The sequence below is a fragment of the Daldinia childiae genome (genome assembly GCF_008694065.1).
Source record: "Daldinia childiae strain JS-1345 chromosome Unknown Scaffold13, whole genome shotgun sequence".
NCBI classification, from domain to species: Eukaryota; Fungi; Ascomycota; class Sordariomycetes; order Xylariales; family Hypoxylaceae; genus Daldinia; species Daldinia childiae.
In genome coordinates this window covers 214478-230608 of record NW_022984654.1, presented here as the reverse complement: position 1 = coordinate 230608, position 16131 = coordinate 214478, and the positions used below count along the sequence as shown (strand labels likewise).

The 16131-nt window shown below is 45.1% G+C and overlaps 5 protein-coding genes across 5 annotated transcripts; 1 reads left to right on the top strand and 4 right to left on the bottom strand.

Annotated features, from left to right (window-relative positions):
• Positions 1-409: 409 nt before the first annotated feature.
• Positions 410-2190, bottom strand: GL218_08509 (uncharacterized protein; the record flags this gene model as incomplete). The annotated part of the gene is made up of 5 exons (XM_033585313.1): positions 410-572; positions 640-721; positions 779-1862; positions 1920-1942; positions 2001-2190. 5 exons carry the CDS (start codon positions 2188-2190, stop codon positions 410-412), a joined length of 1542 nt encoding a protein of 513 aa, XP_033440329.1.
• Positions 2191-3175: 985 nt separating this feature from the next.
• On the bottom strand, positions 3176-4216 carry GL218_08508 (Kelch-like protein 3; the record flags this gene model as incomplete). Its single annotated transcript, XM_033585312.1, has 1 exon — positions 3176-4216. One exon carries the CDS (start codon positions 4214-4216, stop codon positions 3176-3178), a length of 1041 nt encoding a protein of 346 aa, XP_033440330.1.
• Positions 4217-5114: 898 nt separating this feature from the next.
• On the bottom strand, positions 5115-6434 carry GL218_08507 (Sphingosine N-acyltransferase lac1; the record flags this gene model as incomplete). The annotated part of the gene is made up of 2 exons (XM_033585311.1): positions 5115-5312; positions 5625-6434. The coding sequence occupies 2 exons, from the start codon at positions 6432-6434 to the stop codon at positions 5115-5117; spliced, it is 1008 nt and encodes a 335-aa protein (XP_033440328.1).
• A 5089-nt stretch (positions 6435-11523) lies between these two features.
• Positions 11524-13005, top strand: GL218_08506 (uncharacterized protein; the record flags this gene model as incomplete). The annotated part of the gene is made up of 3 exons (XM_033585310.1): positions 11524-12189; positions 12243-12791; positions 12865-13005. The coding sequence occupies 3 exons, from the start codon at positions 11524-11526 to the stop codon at positions 13003-13005; spliced, it is 1356 nt and encodes a 451-aa protein (XP_033440331.1).
• A 754-nt stretch (positions 13006-13759) lies between these two features.
• Positions 13760-15716, bottom strand: GL218_08505 (Farnesylcysteine lyase; the record flags this gene model as incomplete). The annotated part of the gene is made up of 3 exons (XM_033585309.1): positions 13760-14737; positions 14798-15411; positions 15608-15716. 3 exons carry the CDS (start codon positions 15714-15716, stop codon positions 13760-13762), a joined length of 1701 nt encoding a protein of 566 aa, XP_033440326.1.
• Between the last annotated feature and the right edge of the window lie 415 nt (positions 15717-16131).

Sequence of the window (16131 nt, the reverse complement as noted above, 5' to 3'; positions counted from 1 at the left end):
TCGCAGATCATTTGGAATAGGAGGTGCTGGTAACATCCGTATGCGCTATTTCCCTCGTTTATTTGTAAATGGTCTAGGCTCACTAACAGCTCTGCAATAATTAGGAACACGAGAGGAAGCGATAGTTCATGACATCGAATCCATCAGCGATACCGTGAAACGCCGTAGAAGTAGCCGCATGAGTCTGGGCTCTGTTTCCGAGGAGAGCGGAGAAGTCAAATCATCAAAGTTTTCCACACGCTTCAAAAGTATATTTGGCTCACACCCAAAGTCATCGCAGATGATGAATCATTGGTGGAGATGTTAATGGCGATACTTGCTAGGAGTAGACAGACATAGCAGGAAGGGAATTTTGGGAAATTGATTCGATTAGTTTTTGCGCTACTCATCAGCTATTTTCATTCCAAGCCTACATGACATATCTGAAATACGGGTTTTCCTTGTCCGTGAGATCTTGAAACGCAAGTTTTGCTCTCTCGGCTTCGTCTTCAACCATTGCGGATTCTTTTTTTCGGTTCTCGTGCCTGAGCACTACGAAGAGGGCTACTGAAGCTAAGATGGTGATGCAATAGCTGCGACAGAAAATTTAGAAGGCGATTTGGGGGGAGAATAGGAGAAGATCAGAAGTTGCACACTAACCATATGATGAGCCCAAGCCATAACTCAGGGTAATGAGACGCCTTAGTCTGACTCTTGATCAACTGTGGTCCGATGATGTTTCCTATTGACATACTAGTGAATACATGGTCTAAAGAATTAGTCACCTAGGGATCCATACCAACACAATATGCGACGAAGATAGTCGCCGAGGTGAAGCTCTTCTTAGTGTGCCCGGCGACGTTGGACATTCCGATCGTGATAATCAAGCTTACCACAGCGCCAAAAGTACCTGTAATTGTATAACCCACCACAGGCGCCGCAGCATGGTACGTCCACTGGCTCTTCCAGATAATCGCGCAACCTGCTATGACTGGAAGACAGCATACAATCAGCATCAATATGCGAATGTTTGGGTAACGCGATCCAAGCCAGCCTGTGAGTAGAATTGCAATCAAGCATAACCCCCCCAGTGGAAATTGGAAGACGATGGACTCCAGAGTACTCCAACCGAATGTTGATACAATTAGAGGACCAAAGCCGGAGACAGCACCATTAACAGTATAAGCCGAGGCCATCATAAGAGCTATTAGCCATATCTTGATGTCGAGCACAGCTTCCCTCAGTTGCGACCATTTAAATTTGGTGCAGCGAACGCCAGTTTGACCGTATCGTAGTCTCTCCACTGCGGCGAACCTCTCGTCTTTAGTCAAGAACCATGCCGAGACGGGAGAGCTCGGGACGGTAAAGCAGAATAAACCGAAAATAAATGTAAGACATCCAGCTAGGAGGTAGATGTATTGCCAACGGCGTAGACCACCCCCTGTTATCTGGGCAAATCCATAGTTGAGTGCGCCACCAATAATCGTCCAGAGCCCGGTCGAGGAAAACCACCAGCTCTGTCGCAGAGATTGTTCTTGCTGCGTATAATACCCACTGATGATGCACATAAATCCCGTAGGAATGACACTCTCGATAAACCCCAGGAAGAAGCGTTGTGCATATAACCCCTGATAAGAGGTCACCGCAGCAGTGAGCATGCAGATCAAAGACCAGAGCACAACAACGCCTCCGAGGACACGTCCTGTTTCAAAGCGCTGTAGAGCATATGACATGGGGTAAAGGCCTCCTAACATGCCGAAATAAAAGATGGACGTTGCCCAGCTGAGCCGCGACGTGTCAACCGCGGGTGGGTGCCGCGGATCCGGGACGCTGAGCTTCAAGTCGGCCGTCATGCCGAATAGGGCTGCAGATCCCAGAATAGCCTAAAAACTGTGTAAGTGCTGGGATTGCTGGAATAAATAGAAGATGATTGATGTTACCTTGTCGTAATATACGAGCCCATCTTGATATGAAAGTCAGCCATGTGCTGCTGAGAATCGAATAAAAGGGTCAAGACTTACAACCAACAGTCATGGCTGGGATCAAAAACCAATCGATCTTGCGGACGGCGCGCTGGACGACGACGGGATCAACCGTATGTCCTTCCTCTCCGACCATCGCGATAGCGACATCCTTGTCGCCGACTGACTCCGTGTCGACATGCCGCAACGGAGCGGCGGGCGCGTCTCGCTGTTCGGCTCCTTTCTCCATGGTTACCGCCGTAAAACCAACTAGGTTAAGTATTTCGTTTTTCAACGTAGCGAAAGGAACATCGTGAGGGACAATAAAATTTGCTAGAACGTCGTCTCTGCTCGATCGCGAAAGTCACTCTCGCTTACACTAGTGCGGATATAACGAGGATGCCAAGTCAACTAATAGTTACATACCCCCAGGTAGTTTTCCGTTAGGGTGCTGCTTGTCCCCATGTCCACAATTGCCTCATTGCTGGCAGGGCTGTTCTAGGCCCGGCTTAGCCCAGTGGGAGAACAAGGCATGTTTTCCTAGGCTGATATTGGAACTTACGATTGATAGATTGAGAAGTAAATTTCTATGATTTAGAGCCTAGTGGTGTGAGATTGAGTAAGGAGGAACTAGTCAAGAAGTAATAGGCCAAAATAATAGGAATATTAAGTCTTGGATCGTTAATTATGAGTGAAAAATGATGCTCTTAATGAGCACACCCCACTATATCAACTGAACACTTCGAGCCTACACAACATTCCGCTTCTCTACCTGGTTATATCACTGGCTTCAGCTAAGAATGAATCGGAATAGCCATTGTTAAAGGAGGTTATAACCTTTAAGTCATATATCTATATCGCCGAAGTTTTAATATTTTATCTAGTATTCCGAGCTAGTAACATTCAGTCTTAAGAATGACTGACCCCTCCCCTGAGAGCGTGTTGTTTTAAGTACCATCTCACCATCCTTAAAACTGAAGACTTCCCTTAGTTCTAGACAATATTTAGTTACAGTTCACTTACTTAACCTTTCTGCTTAAGGAAAATTAGAATTATATGTAGTATCTATATTAAATGCATAGCATTTCATGAATTGTATTTACGCCTCACCATATGAGAGATCACTAAGATTCGATAATATATAGTAACTTCAATTCTATGCGTGTCTACTGATATTCGAATATATCTCTCGCCGAATAAATCCACCTACTCCTCTCCATAACCTCGATACCCTATCAGGGACTCAGCTCAAACGAATCAAACGTATCCACCGGCCCCGAGCCCATGACAATACCACCGCCCGGGATGTAGATGCGACCGTTTACCGAGGCCGCCGCCGTGCCATGCCTCGGGTGTCGCATAGCCGGCTGCTTGAACCACACGTCGTCCTTCACGCTGTAAACTTCCGTTTCGTTGTATACGCCGTTCGACCCGGGCGCAGGATTGCCTTCGCCCCCAAAAGTGGCAATGTAGTCGCCGATGACACCAACCGCCAGTCCACCGCGGGCGGTAGGCATTTCGGCATGGGCCACCCATCCCTTTGACGGCGCGCTGAGATCGAGAGACCAAGTCGTGTTACGCACGTTCACTTGCCCGTGGTCGCGACCGCCAACAACGTAGAACTTCTGGCCTATGACTGCTCCCCCGACGTGATCTCTCGGCGCGGGAATACTTGGCAGCGTTGTCCACGTCCCCTTTTCGGTATCGTATGCGCTCACTATATCAAGAGTGAGTTGGTCGCCACCAATTTCGAGCCGGTCTAACCCTCCAGCCAAGTACACAGTATTTCCTAATATTCCTACAGCTGAGGCCCCACGGCCCTGTCCCTCCGGCATGGGGGGTAGAGCCGTCCATGTGCGTTCGACGATGTCGTAGACAAAACAGTCGCGTGAAGACCGCCATACCATGTCTGATCCATTACCCGTGAGACCTCCGAGCAAGTAGATTTTATCGTTAACGGCGGCGGCGTTTATATGGGTGAAAGCCTCCGGGATCGGGGTTAGAGTCTCCCATGTGCCTTCTTCGAGCGAGTAGGCCTCGAATGTGTCTCTTGACTGGATCGCTGGTATGCTGGCGTTGGCGTTAGGCGAAATGCCGCCTAGAAGGTAGATATGAGTATTGGTCGCTGTAGTGCCGTGTTCCTGGATGGCGGCGCCATTGCCAACAGCTGGAAGGTCTGTCCATTGGAACTTGGGTGGCGCATGCGGTTGGCCGGTAGGGGATGCTCCAACCGATATGGCCCAAGGGAGTGATAGTAACACTGTAGATGGCTTCATGTTGTATTACCCTCGGATGCTATTTCAACAGAACGTGTGATAGATATGCCAGTAAACACATGATTGATGCTACATCGGACAGCTACTTACTTATACTAAAGCGATTGGGTAGCTGGATGCCTCAAAGTATTTCCTCGTCCGTCCCGGCCGAACTCCGCAGTGGACAACCTCCGTGCGCTACACAATCCTTCCGGGGATAACCCCCGCATGTTATAATTCCGACCGACCTTTTCGGACGACCTGCACCTGGCTGCCTTGTTTAAGCCGAGGACATGGGAGTAGTATGACTGGCATAGCCTCCGGTCAGGATGGAAGGCATATTCAAATATCGGCAAAATTGTTAAGTCAATGTTGATCCTATTAGAAATGATACCTTAGCTCACGGACTTAGAAATATCTTAGCATTGTGGTACTTTCTCTATAGTGTTAGTATCTAAGTTAGTTGGATGTTATGTATTAGACCTGTGACTACCCATAATCTAGCATTTTGGACTTTTCGTAGAAGGTCGACTTGAGAACGGCCCCCGAAATACTCGTAGGCTGTATAAGTTGAACTCGGAAATCTAAGGTAGCTGCCATGGACACCTCGTGCGGCACAGCTGGCCTCTGATTAGTAGAGGTATACGCCAGCATATGCTTCAGTGTAGGCAGACTTAGGTATCGAGACACGTGGTGGTGGCTGTGTACAACATGGCTCTTTGTGAATGCGGTTAAGATATTACCCACTTCCTCTTTATTAAGAATGCCTGTACAGCTATGTACTTAAAAGGCCGGGAGACCGTAGATCTAGTACCCAGTTCATCCGTAGCCGGCCCATGATAACGCAGTTCTATATCTCTAATAATTATATTTGGATCGATGTCCAACCTTTACACTTTGTGTTAATATCCTCCAACGTCTACGTAGATATCGAGCTGTTGTTTAGGGAAGGAAGTTTCCCCTGGCTCACCAAAGTATCAACTACGTTATCCTTCTCGCGTTCCACGTTATCAGTTTCCGGCGCTTCATCCTCCGACCGATCATCCTTCGCAATTCCCAAGAAGATGAACCTGTAAGCGTTACGTAGAAGGCAGTAGAGCCAGAAGAGGTTCAGGGCCTGAAGTGATGCGAGTAGAATGAATGTGACGATATTTGACAGCGGAGATTTGTACTGCTCTGTTTCCCAGTCAAATCTGTAAGGCCCGATTGTTCCGAATTCATTAAAGAGGGAGTATATGATGCGGAGGTTTATATAATGCCGTAAATAAGTCCATATAATTATACACAGGCCGAACGAGTGTCCTTGATATGGGCTATTGATGTAGTTCAACGACTTAGATATCTACAAGGTCATATGAGTTAGTTTGAAATGTTCTTGATAGCCCTTCAATGGATGCGAAAGAAAGCCACAGTGACTTGGTTCACTCACAGCTAAAAAGAAGTCGCTAATATCGTGTGTGACGTAGACAGCAATGCCCATATACGTGAAGTGAAACCTGTAGCTTAGGCCGATAAGGGCTATGGTTACAATATGATGACCGACGAGCTCCTTAAAGTCCTTGCGTCTCTGTTCGAAGCCTAGTAGCATGACTATCGACTGTTGCACCCAGAAAGCGGCTTGGAATAAGTAATAAAACTTAATATTCGCGTTATGAGTTTTATGCGGGAAGCCTTCGTACATGCCCCTCGTGTTGAAGTACCACACTGGAGTCTGCTTCATGCAGTACATGCCAAACGGTCCCATGAACGCGATATAGAAGACTATATACATCTGTTCCATGAATCGCAACTGTTTCGCCCGTGATTTGATTCCAAAACTTCGAGCCAGTGGACGTAACACCTCGTGCATGACGAATTCGCGGGCGAAGGACAGGAGTATGGTATAGAAGCCCACGAATGCGAGGTCCCGCGGACCTTTACCGTACTGTACAGGGCCGTTAAGATCGTCTACCTTGTAAGATAGAAAGAGAAAGTGATGGATAGCGTTAGAGTTCGTCGGATTGAGAGCGTAGAGAAAGAGGGTCGCTAATGTGAGCATCAGCGGCAAAGTCCATGATCGACGCAGGAGAGATCGAGACTTTCTGCGTTTATGATACTTCTTCTCTATCGGCCAGCTCGCATGGCCATTCCGAGCTCCCAGGGGAAGCTTTGGTGTTTCATTTCCGATGCAAACGTCGCCTTTCCTGGGTCGGCGCGATGCAGTATTTTGTATTAGACTAAGACGACTGTCCATGATCATGACTGCGGGGTTTCGCGACCGTGATCGTGTCCGTTAAGTTGATGGATTCCAACGACGACCGCGAAATCAAGGATATAATGGCGCACCAAGATAGTATCAAACGACACATCTTTCGTCGCCGTTTTATTTACCCCAAATGGGAGCCATTGGATTATGACGATGTGCCCCTTTAGCGACTCATTTTAAAATGTCTCTCCGACGGACACCGCTCGGCGCCCGCGGACGGCGTTTTGGCGTTTTGGTGCATCTCCTACGCCGATTTATCGTAGAGATAGTATAACATAGAATATATCTAAGAGAAAGAATCTCCGAATTCCGTGTTTCTAGTAGTTCGGAAATTAAGTCAACTTTATGAAAGGGATTGTGACTAGAGCGCGGTGTCGTGTATTCGCGTTCATAAATATGTACTGATGAGATTGAACATGAATCCTTTACTGAGAGCGACGTAATTAGGTAACTTAGCAAAAGGTGCTTCTTATCTGCAAGCAAAATGCCTGTTAGCTGCTTAATTACAAGCCTATCTGTACTTCGTAAGTCTCAAACAGCCATAAGTGTTTGCTACCGTGATTACGGCGCATATTGAAATCGCCAAGAAAAGCCCTTCCAATCGTATGCGAAACAAATCAATCATCATGCCACCGATTCGTAAGGCTTCGGCTTAAGAATACGGCATCAGATATTAGTTCTTCTATTTTACCTCCATGAGCCCTATTTTACTATCAAGCGCATCAGGCTAAGAGACGATTCAAGATGCCTCAATTACCAGAAGGGACTGTTGGTGATGCTGTAGGCGTACTGTTGTTCACGTTTATTTGCTTATTTACCAATATTCTCCTCATATGGCTTTACTGGACCAGTCACGAAAGGCTAAGCTGTAAGCTCATCTATGTGTTCCCATCGACATCTGAAAACCCGTGCACATGATAACTAACATCCATGAAGATGTTGCCTTAATCGCGTACTTCGCCCTATTGTGTACCATGAGTAGCATCGTGCAGCAGATATACAATTACATGTAGGATTTTCATGAAGACCGATAATTACCACGTAAATGTAGTAACTAATCTCCATAGCCTATGGAATGATCTTATGTGGGCTCAGCTTTACTATATCAAGGCGAACTATGAGAATGCCGATGTTATCTTCAACAATGGCAACTTCGGATTCATGAGAGCTCTAGCAATCATCCGTATGTGACGATATCCAATCTTCTTCTTGCTTCCAAGTTCACTTACCGATGCAAATAGGACTATTCTGCTACATCATAGAATCGTCTTACCTGATGACATAGTATGAAGCCACGCTTCGTTCAATATGCTGGCGATGCTAATGCTGTAACCAGTTCAATCCACATGGTTTTGACTATTTACGGTTACTGGGGAACACGACGATCTGCCGAGCGATTCTACACTGTGGCCAGTAGGATTGTGCCTTTCGTGTTAGACATCATCACCATCGGGCTACTTCAAACACCGGCAGTTCAAAGCAGCTTCCTCGTCTACATGGTCGTAGCTAATGTACAAGGTATGTACACTTTTCTTATATGGGGAGGGGGGGGGCTTGCCTCGGCTACTCATGGACTGATTCTATACAGCTGTTGGGAGTTGCGCAGTTGGAATCATAGCCATATCCATTATCGTTTGGAAATATGTCCAGACAAAACTCTCCTGGAAGTATTTACCAGTCTCGCAACATTCTAGAAGATGGAGTCTTCCTTTCAGAAACTCTGCCAGCTCAGAGAGCAATTCTGGACCACGTCGGGGCCAAGTGACTAGGACCTTGCCATCGGTATTCGATAGCAATTGGTTGGTGTTCCGACTCTTCACTGCCATCGTTCTCATATCGTAAGTTTCCCGATATCAGACGATTTCCCAGTTAAGAGGCTTTGCTTACAATGGTCACAAGTGCATTCATAGTAGCAAGTATAGTCACTCATCTGCCCCAGCGCGATGATGTAGCCAAGGACGCTCAAGCAGATCAGCCTGACCTAAGCGCAGGACGCGCCAGATCGAACATTGTCGGATACATATATGGTGTAACACCTGGATTGGCAATATGGATAGTATTTGGCCTTACTCGAACATTCAGAGAGATTATGTACGAGAGATTCATACCTAGAAGATGGCGAACGAAACAGCCGAAGCCCCTATCATCGTCGGCAAGCCCATGGAATGCTTCCCATGAAATCCACCATACGGACTACATATCAAGATCAAATATTACGCGAGATGCGATAGAAAACAGATATCAGTTGGCCGAAATGCGTCACACAGAAGGATCTTCATCACCAGAGTTGAGGGTTAAACCCTTGCTAGTCGACAATCTAACCTCCTCGTAGATGCGCAGTAAGCAGTGTATGTCAAGCAGGAGCAAAAATTTCGCATTAATGTTTTTCTAGTTCATACTTCATGCCCCAGAAAATCAATTCATACACAACAATTGCCACAAATTATGATGCCTTAATGAAGAGAAAAGAAGGGATAGGGTGGTAAGGGGCAACTGTCTACCTAACCCCCTTTTCTCACTATACAAGAATATAGTGGGTAACGATACGATTGATTTGACTTGGGGGTTTAAGAACTCGGTTACGATGTATTCTTAGCAAGCTGATGCATATGATATGTGATATATAACGACACCGAAGTCGAAAACGATTAGGCGTTGACGACGAAAATAGTGAAATTCAACAGCCGCAGCTTTCGTGCATAGGTGTCACGTAATAAAGACTACCTTAAGTACCTAGGTACATAAAGGAATTCCGATGAAAAAACGAGTGAATTGCTCTTGAAACATAGGTCCTTGATGTAAAAGGTTCCTAGGAAACCTGACCCCAAAGTCAATTGAAGACACCTCACAACAGTGGGACTGTCGAATTGGCATAGCCATTTCAGGGGTCGAAAAGGGATTTCAGCTGATGATAACGCAGCACATCATTGCTGAATATTTCCTCCACCCTAAGGCAGGCTGGGGAGTTCAGCCGGGTATATGTCCGCTGGGAGGTGTTCCCCGGACAAGGGGGGTCTAGCTAAGCACATATCTGCATACCTACCTAAGGTATGTATGTATGTCTTACGCGAGTCCATTCGCCGATTCATATCCCGATAGAGCCTCCAATCTCCATGACCACCTTCAGCCGCATCAACGAACACAGCCTATTGCCTAATATTGGAGAACAGCCCCCACATATTTCCGTTTCTTGTTGCTTCGGCTTCGCTATGTGTATCTATAACTAATATTTTATTGGCTACCAATTCAGGTCTTCAAGGAGACTCCGATGCATGTCAGCGCAAAGTGCAAAAACGCGGCCTTCGTTTATGCAGCTGCCCATAATCCTTCATGCATCTTAAGGAGATCGTACGTAGTAGTTTGTACTGCTTATTATACTAATATTTCCATTAGACAATAGGTATCGCAGTTCCGCTCTTGTAGGGGTGAGGCTACAATGCACATCGCGGAAGCTATTGAAAAATTTTATGGACCGCTCACTCTTCGTCAATAGTTGAGATGAGCCTCTAATGTATAACGTATCTATCTAGTAGGTTCTTAGCATGATATCATCTCTGAATCGTAGATTTGACCTCCCCAATGACTTAAGCTTATATAAAACCCCCTTTCCTTTGAACTTTTACATTTTTCTCCTTTTCAGTATCCACATATCAGATTAATTCCTACAATTCCCTACTCAAACATTATGCCTACTCTCGATACAAATGAAAGCGCTGTTCCTAAAACCACTTGCCTAAGCTCTAAGGAACATGGCTGCGACATCAAAGATCATTTACTTCACTATTTAGGATGCATCGAATTTTGTCAGCAAGAAGATTTTTTCAATGAAAAATCCGAGATCTGGAAAAACGAGGTCAAACACCAACAGGAAGTCCTCGGTCATACTTATGATGAAGCACAAAGCCTTACCAAGCAAAAGAGAGAGTTTTGGGAAGCTGACTGCAAAAATGAGTTAAAACGTATCGGGTTTCTTCGCAAAAAATTGTCTCAGGACGATAAAGACAAGCACTTAGTAATAATGCTGGAGGAAAGTCTGGCAACTTGGCGTAACTCTTCTGAATATAAGAAAAATATTGAAAAGTTCAAGAAGCAACGAGAAGACCAAGGTAAAAAGATCGTCTCTACCCCGACAGTAGAGATCAGGACAGAAGACTATGATCTGGGGAAGGATATAACCGTACCAATAATTCAATTTGATGACGGAAGGCCTGATAATATACAGAACGATGATGTATGGAACAAATTTCCAAACCAGAAAATAATGCTTGGGAACTTGCTGAACAACGAAAACAACCTACTACGCCACGATGAATCTTCATCTAGCAGGTTAATAAGATATTTCCACATTCCATCCAACAATATGGATGTAAGTTAAACTCTAAAGTACTATAAACTGAGCTTTCTGCTGATTATTACCTATACCTAGTGGGTCGAAGTAAATATTTCGTTCATCATATAATAGCTATATCAGCTAATAACTTGCAGCAAGCTATTGGACACTACTTTGACGAACAAAGGCCAGACTACCATGCTACACATCGCGAGCTGGAACGAAAGAAAAAGACAAAAGCGTATATGATTCTTCGGGACCAATATTGGCGAGGACAGATGCATGGCAGTCAGCCTCACAGTCCGGCACATGCAAGGCACATGAAGCCGATGTGTACAACGATATCGTCAGGTAACCGGGCCATTCCTATCTGGTCCTGATCAGACACGTGCTGATGGTATTACCTACAGACCCAGAAAATATTAAATACTTTCACAGGAACATGGTCCTTTTCGTAAGTTTCTCCTCCCTCATAACATGAGAATGCTCCAAACTAAGAGAAATTAAACAAAGATGCCATACCTCCACTGGGATACATCAAGAAAGAATGAGCAGTTCTCGGTGGAAATTGAGGATAGTATTGCAGAAGAAAAGCTTAAGAGAGATGAAAGTTCAAATACTCCAGAAACGAAACCAACACCCACACCAACACAGACACAGACACAGACACAGAAACAGACACAGACACAGACACAGAAAAAACTACAAAGGTCTAGGATAAAGGTAGCAACTATGAGCAGACTATTGAAGTTGATGAGGGAACGAAATAAAATCAAGAGTCTACATGAAGTAGATGACAATGGTCGATTTCTGATCAAGAATCGTTTAGGTCAGTTCCTCCTTGACGCTGCCAGACTATATGAAGGGATGTCAAACTATCGGGATAAGAAACTGCTCCGCGAATATATTTCTAAAGACCCCCCTCTTCATCCTCGGCGTACTCTCGATCAAGCCTACCACTGGACACTCAACTCAACATGGGAAAGGGATAGAGATCAAGTTGTATACAGACATACGACTACAGAACCTGACAAATTCCATAAATATGATCCGGGTACTAAGACATGGCAAGAACACGAGGATTTCCACATCAAGGGGACATGTGAAGAATGCAAAAGGAATATTCAAAAGCTATCTCGTGTTATCATGGTGGACCAGTTGTGGATGTGGGTTCTGGATGCAAAGACGATTATTACCTGCTTTCCGAAACGATACGGTTCGAATAAGCAGGATAGTTCAGCCGTTCACAAGTCGATAAGAGTACGCATCCAGGAGATTGGTCACGACCAGATTCGTACCGCTTTTGATCTTGGCTTAATTATTATTGATGAATGCATCAACACATTATTCAATCGAGCAAGAACGACAAGTCGGCAGCCACAAGTCATTGATGCTTTCTCTAAAGCTATTGGGAATATTGTGAGTGTTGCAGCCGAAATATGAATCCTATCAGTTTTAACAGACACAAATAGATGCACAAGCAAACCGTAGCTTTTGAAAGACTCTGGCGCTGGGCTGATAATGCCAGTGATATCTACAAATCCAACGGGAATGGGGATGCTTCAGAGCTTCACGTCACGCTTCTTGATATTCATCCTGAAGGGCAGCTTGAGCGGGAGATTAAGGACATAGTGGAAGAGTTGGATATCATGATACACATAACAAAGGTCCACGAGAAAATGCTTTTAGCATTTACTTCCAGTGCGGAAAACTTGCTCGATCCCTTTGGAAAATTTGGCGAAAATAAGAAGCGGGAGATGATAAGCAATACTTCAAGAGGAAAAACGAACAAGATCGCCCAAAGTCTCGCCGAGTATAAAGAAGAAGGAGAAAGTCTTGCTAAGCATGAAAAAGAAGGAGAAGTTCCAGCTGATGAAAAAAGTGAAAAATCTGCGTTCGAGAAAAGGCGAGATGACTACAACTGGTTCAAGCTCAATGCTGATGAGCTCTTGGAAACTATCAAGGGGCGGATCGATGAACTTGAAGAGTTACGAAAAATTGCTGGCCGTACAGCCGATAGTGTAAGAATCGGACCCCCAGCATCCTCTATAATAACCATTCACACAAAGGCATTCGGGCTAATTTAAACTCTAGGTCAAGGATTTATTGGAATTAAAACAGCAACAGGCCAGTGTCGTCCAGGCGTGGCAAGCTGTTAGACAATCAAACGAGACGATTAAGCAGAGCCAATCGATCATGATGTTTACACTCGTGACAATCATTTTTGTAAGTTGAACCGGCCCCATGTGCTTTCACAGGTGCTAATAACCTTGGATCTTCAGCTTCCCCTGTCGTTCATGTCTAGCGTCTTTGGTATGAATAATATGGAGATTACCAGTGAAACTTGGTCCATACATCGGGAGTTCCTGTACATGTGTAAGACGATATTCCTGCTGCAACTATATATAACTGACATATTATCGAAATACTCAAGTCACCATCTCAGCCGCAGTCATTATCCTAAGTTTGCTGCTTGCTTTCGGCGGATGGATTCGTGCTAGCCTATTTTACGTGTGGAAGAGATTTATAACTACACTGATAGTGGATTCTGGCATATATACCCGCTGGCGTGATACTATCTGGCCAAGCAAGAAATTCCACCATGAGGCGAATGTCTTCGCTAATCGTGTAAAAAGCAAGGCCAGGGCAGCTCACCTAAGAAGAAAATCTGAAAAACGGCAGGAAGAAGAGAATCGCGCTGAAGTCAACCAAGGAGGTGCTGAGAATGGGAACAGTTCGAATGGTTCACTACCTGAGAGGGTACAGGGAAATGGCCATACTAACGGTCATGAAAACGGTGATTCCAGTGGCGATTCTTCTCAACAACCAAATAAATCAATTGGGCAACCCCTCTTCAGACGGATTTTGAATAGACTTCACGGGAGGAGTGGGAGGAGAGAAGATATTGTGTAACTAAATGGATAGACAAGTTATAACAGAAATTTCATTACTCAATTTGCTATAATATGATATTCAAAAGAGGTATTCCCTAAAGCTCCTCCGCGTCTTCGACGGGCAGGTCGTGTCCTGCCGCAGTCTCATTCTGCCACTCAGACAAGACTTTCTGGGGGTGCTCTTCCTCATTATCAACAACGCGTAATTTACTCAGGTAGTCATCAGCAATAAGTCGCGCGACGTTCATGCCCATTAGCGCGCTCGTCTCCATGGTCGAGATAAAGCTCTCGATGCCTGACGTGTAGTACAGCCCATCTCCCAAAATGGGGTCTTGGAACGTGACGCGGGGGTATTTCTGGGGGTAAGGATGGAAGATGGTGGGGTGGTACCACGAGATGGGATCGAGAACAGTCGTTGCGCCCTCCCTAGTATCCTCTTCCTCGGCATCGGCAGGTCGAGTGAATGTATCCGGAACCTGAACGCCTAACAATCGGGACAAGAATTCGGGTGTCACTTTATGAGGCGAGAAGATCTTATACACATACTCGGCACTGTGCGTCTTAGGGTTTGTGACCACCTTTACCAAAGTCGCGGAGAAGAAACCAGCGCTGCCAACTCCTTCTGGTCCAGGCTTGGCTTCGTCATCTTCACCTAACGTCGTGAGCACAGAGATGGGTACTGTGGAAGCAGGCTCGAGGTTGAAGAACTCTGCGCTAAACTTGTAAGGAGATGCGAAGAGCGTCACATGCAGCTCGACATACGGGATCGAGTCCACGGGGTGGGGCATGACATTGTCATCGTGACTAATCCCGCTGAATTGGTACGGGGTTGCGATGACAACATCATCAAAGGCAACTGGGTATGTTTCTGCCTCATCGTTGGTAGCACTGGTCGTTGCAGTCTGTATTCTGTATTTCGATGGCACTGAACCAGAATCATTACTCTTTTCCTTGGTGATCCCAGTCACAGTTGAGTTCAGGGAGATGTGAGCTTTAGAATCCGCCACCATGTTAGAGAATATCTGCCAATTGCCACCAGCAACAGCTACTGCTCCTTCAGGGGCCATCGCAACCTAAACTCGAATATTAGTCTTGTCTAAGTTACTGAGAGTACCTTAGTTATGAGAACTAACCATAGTGCCTAGGCCGTGTATATACTGTAGATTCGAGGCATAGTTCACACGGGTACTTGCTTGCACAATATCATGAGCAAACGGTCCATCGAGCTTATTTTCTTCTAGAAACTGTTTCCCAGTCAAGCCCGTTATCTGCACAAGGCCAAGCTCATACGCCCTGGTTGAGAGAGATCTAAAGGGGAAGTAGGGCGATTGGTAAAGCTTCAAAAAAGATCCTACGGTTTCTTGAACAAGCCGATGAGTGTAGTACGGGGCGGTCCCGTATTTCCAGAAGAGCTTGGCAAGGTTCCACCATCCCCATGATTCCGAGTCCTGCGTGTATACGAATTGCTTGCCATCCCAGATACCAAGTAGCCCCTTTTCATCAGTGCCTGGCTCGGTAACAAGTAGGTTGAAGTCCCTAGTAGCGTTGTAGAGGATGTGGTTCACCTCGACAAATATGGAGGCTCCCAGCTCGACTGGACTAAGAGGGTCATCGTAAACATTTACTGTGAGAGTACGGCCACCGATGTGGTTGGTTTTCTCAAAGATTGTGATATTGACGTCGATACCTTCCTGCTGAGCATATTTATGCAAGTGATAAGCCGCGGAGGAGCCGGCAGCGCCAGCACCTAAGAAGTATGTCAGTAACAAGTAATATGAAATTAATCATTTGATAAAACAGTATCCCGGGAATAATATCAATGGCTGATTTTAGGTTAAATAATCGCAGGTGATTAAGCTAAATTTGCTAGATTCAATGTTGATATTGGGACTCCTTATCAAATAACAGGTAGGCAATGAAATAACTGCCTAATTTCAACTTACCTATGATTGCAACTTGCTTTACATGTTGATTGTCAACAACACCGGCGCTAGTAGCAAGAGTGAATGGTGTTAATAAACACGCCAAATAATATGAACATGTAAAATGCATTTTAACTTCTTATTTGGTTGACATATTTATGATGATGGAGATATCGACTGATAGATCAGACGGTGAAGGTGTAGGCATCCACTATCCACGATGTTGAACGCACGAGCCATATTGCCATCATTGTGGCTGGAGAAAGTTCTCTTATCGCGATATTACAATATACGAAATTATTTATAAACGCGCATAACGAAAACTAGAGTTTAAATAATTTGCTACCCCTTTTCCAAATTATTGGTGTAATAGATGCGAAAACAATGCGATATTTTAGATGCTAGATTTATCTTTTCTAACGTTGCTAGTGCTTTAAGCTCCACGTTTGCATTGAATGAAGTACTTTGAGTAATACATCTAAGCAATCATATTATTTGAGAAGAAAAAAAGTGTTACAGTCACTGCACTGATCATAGATAGACTC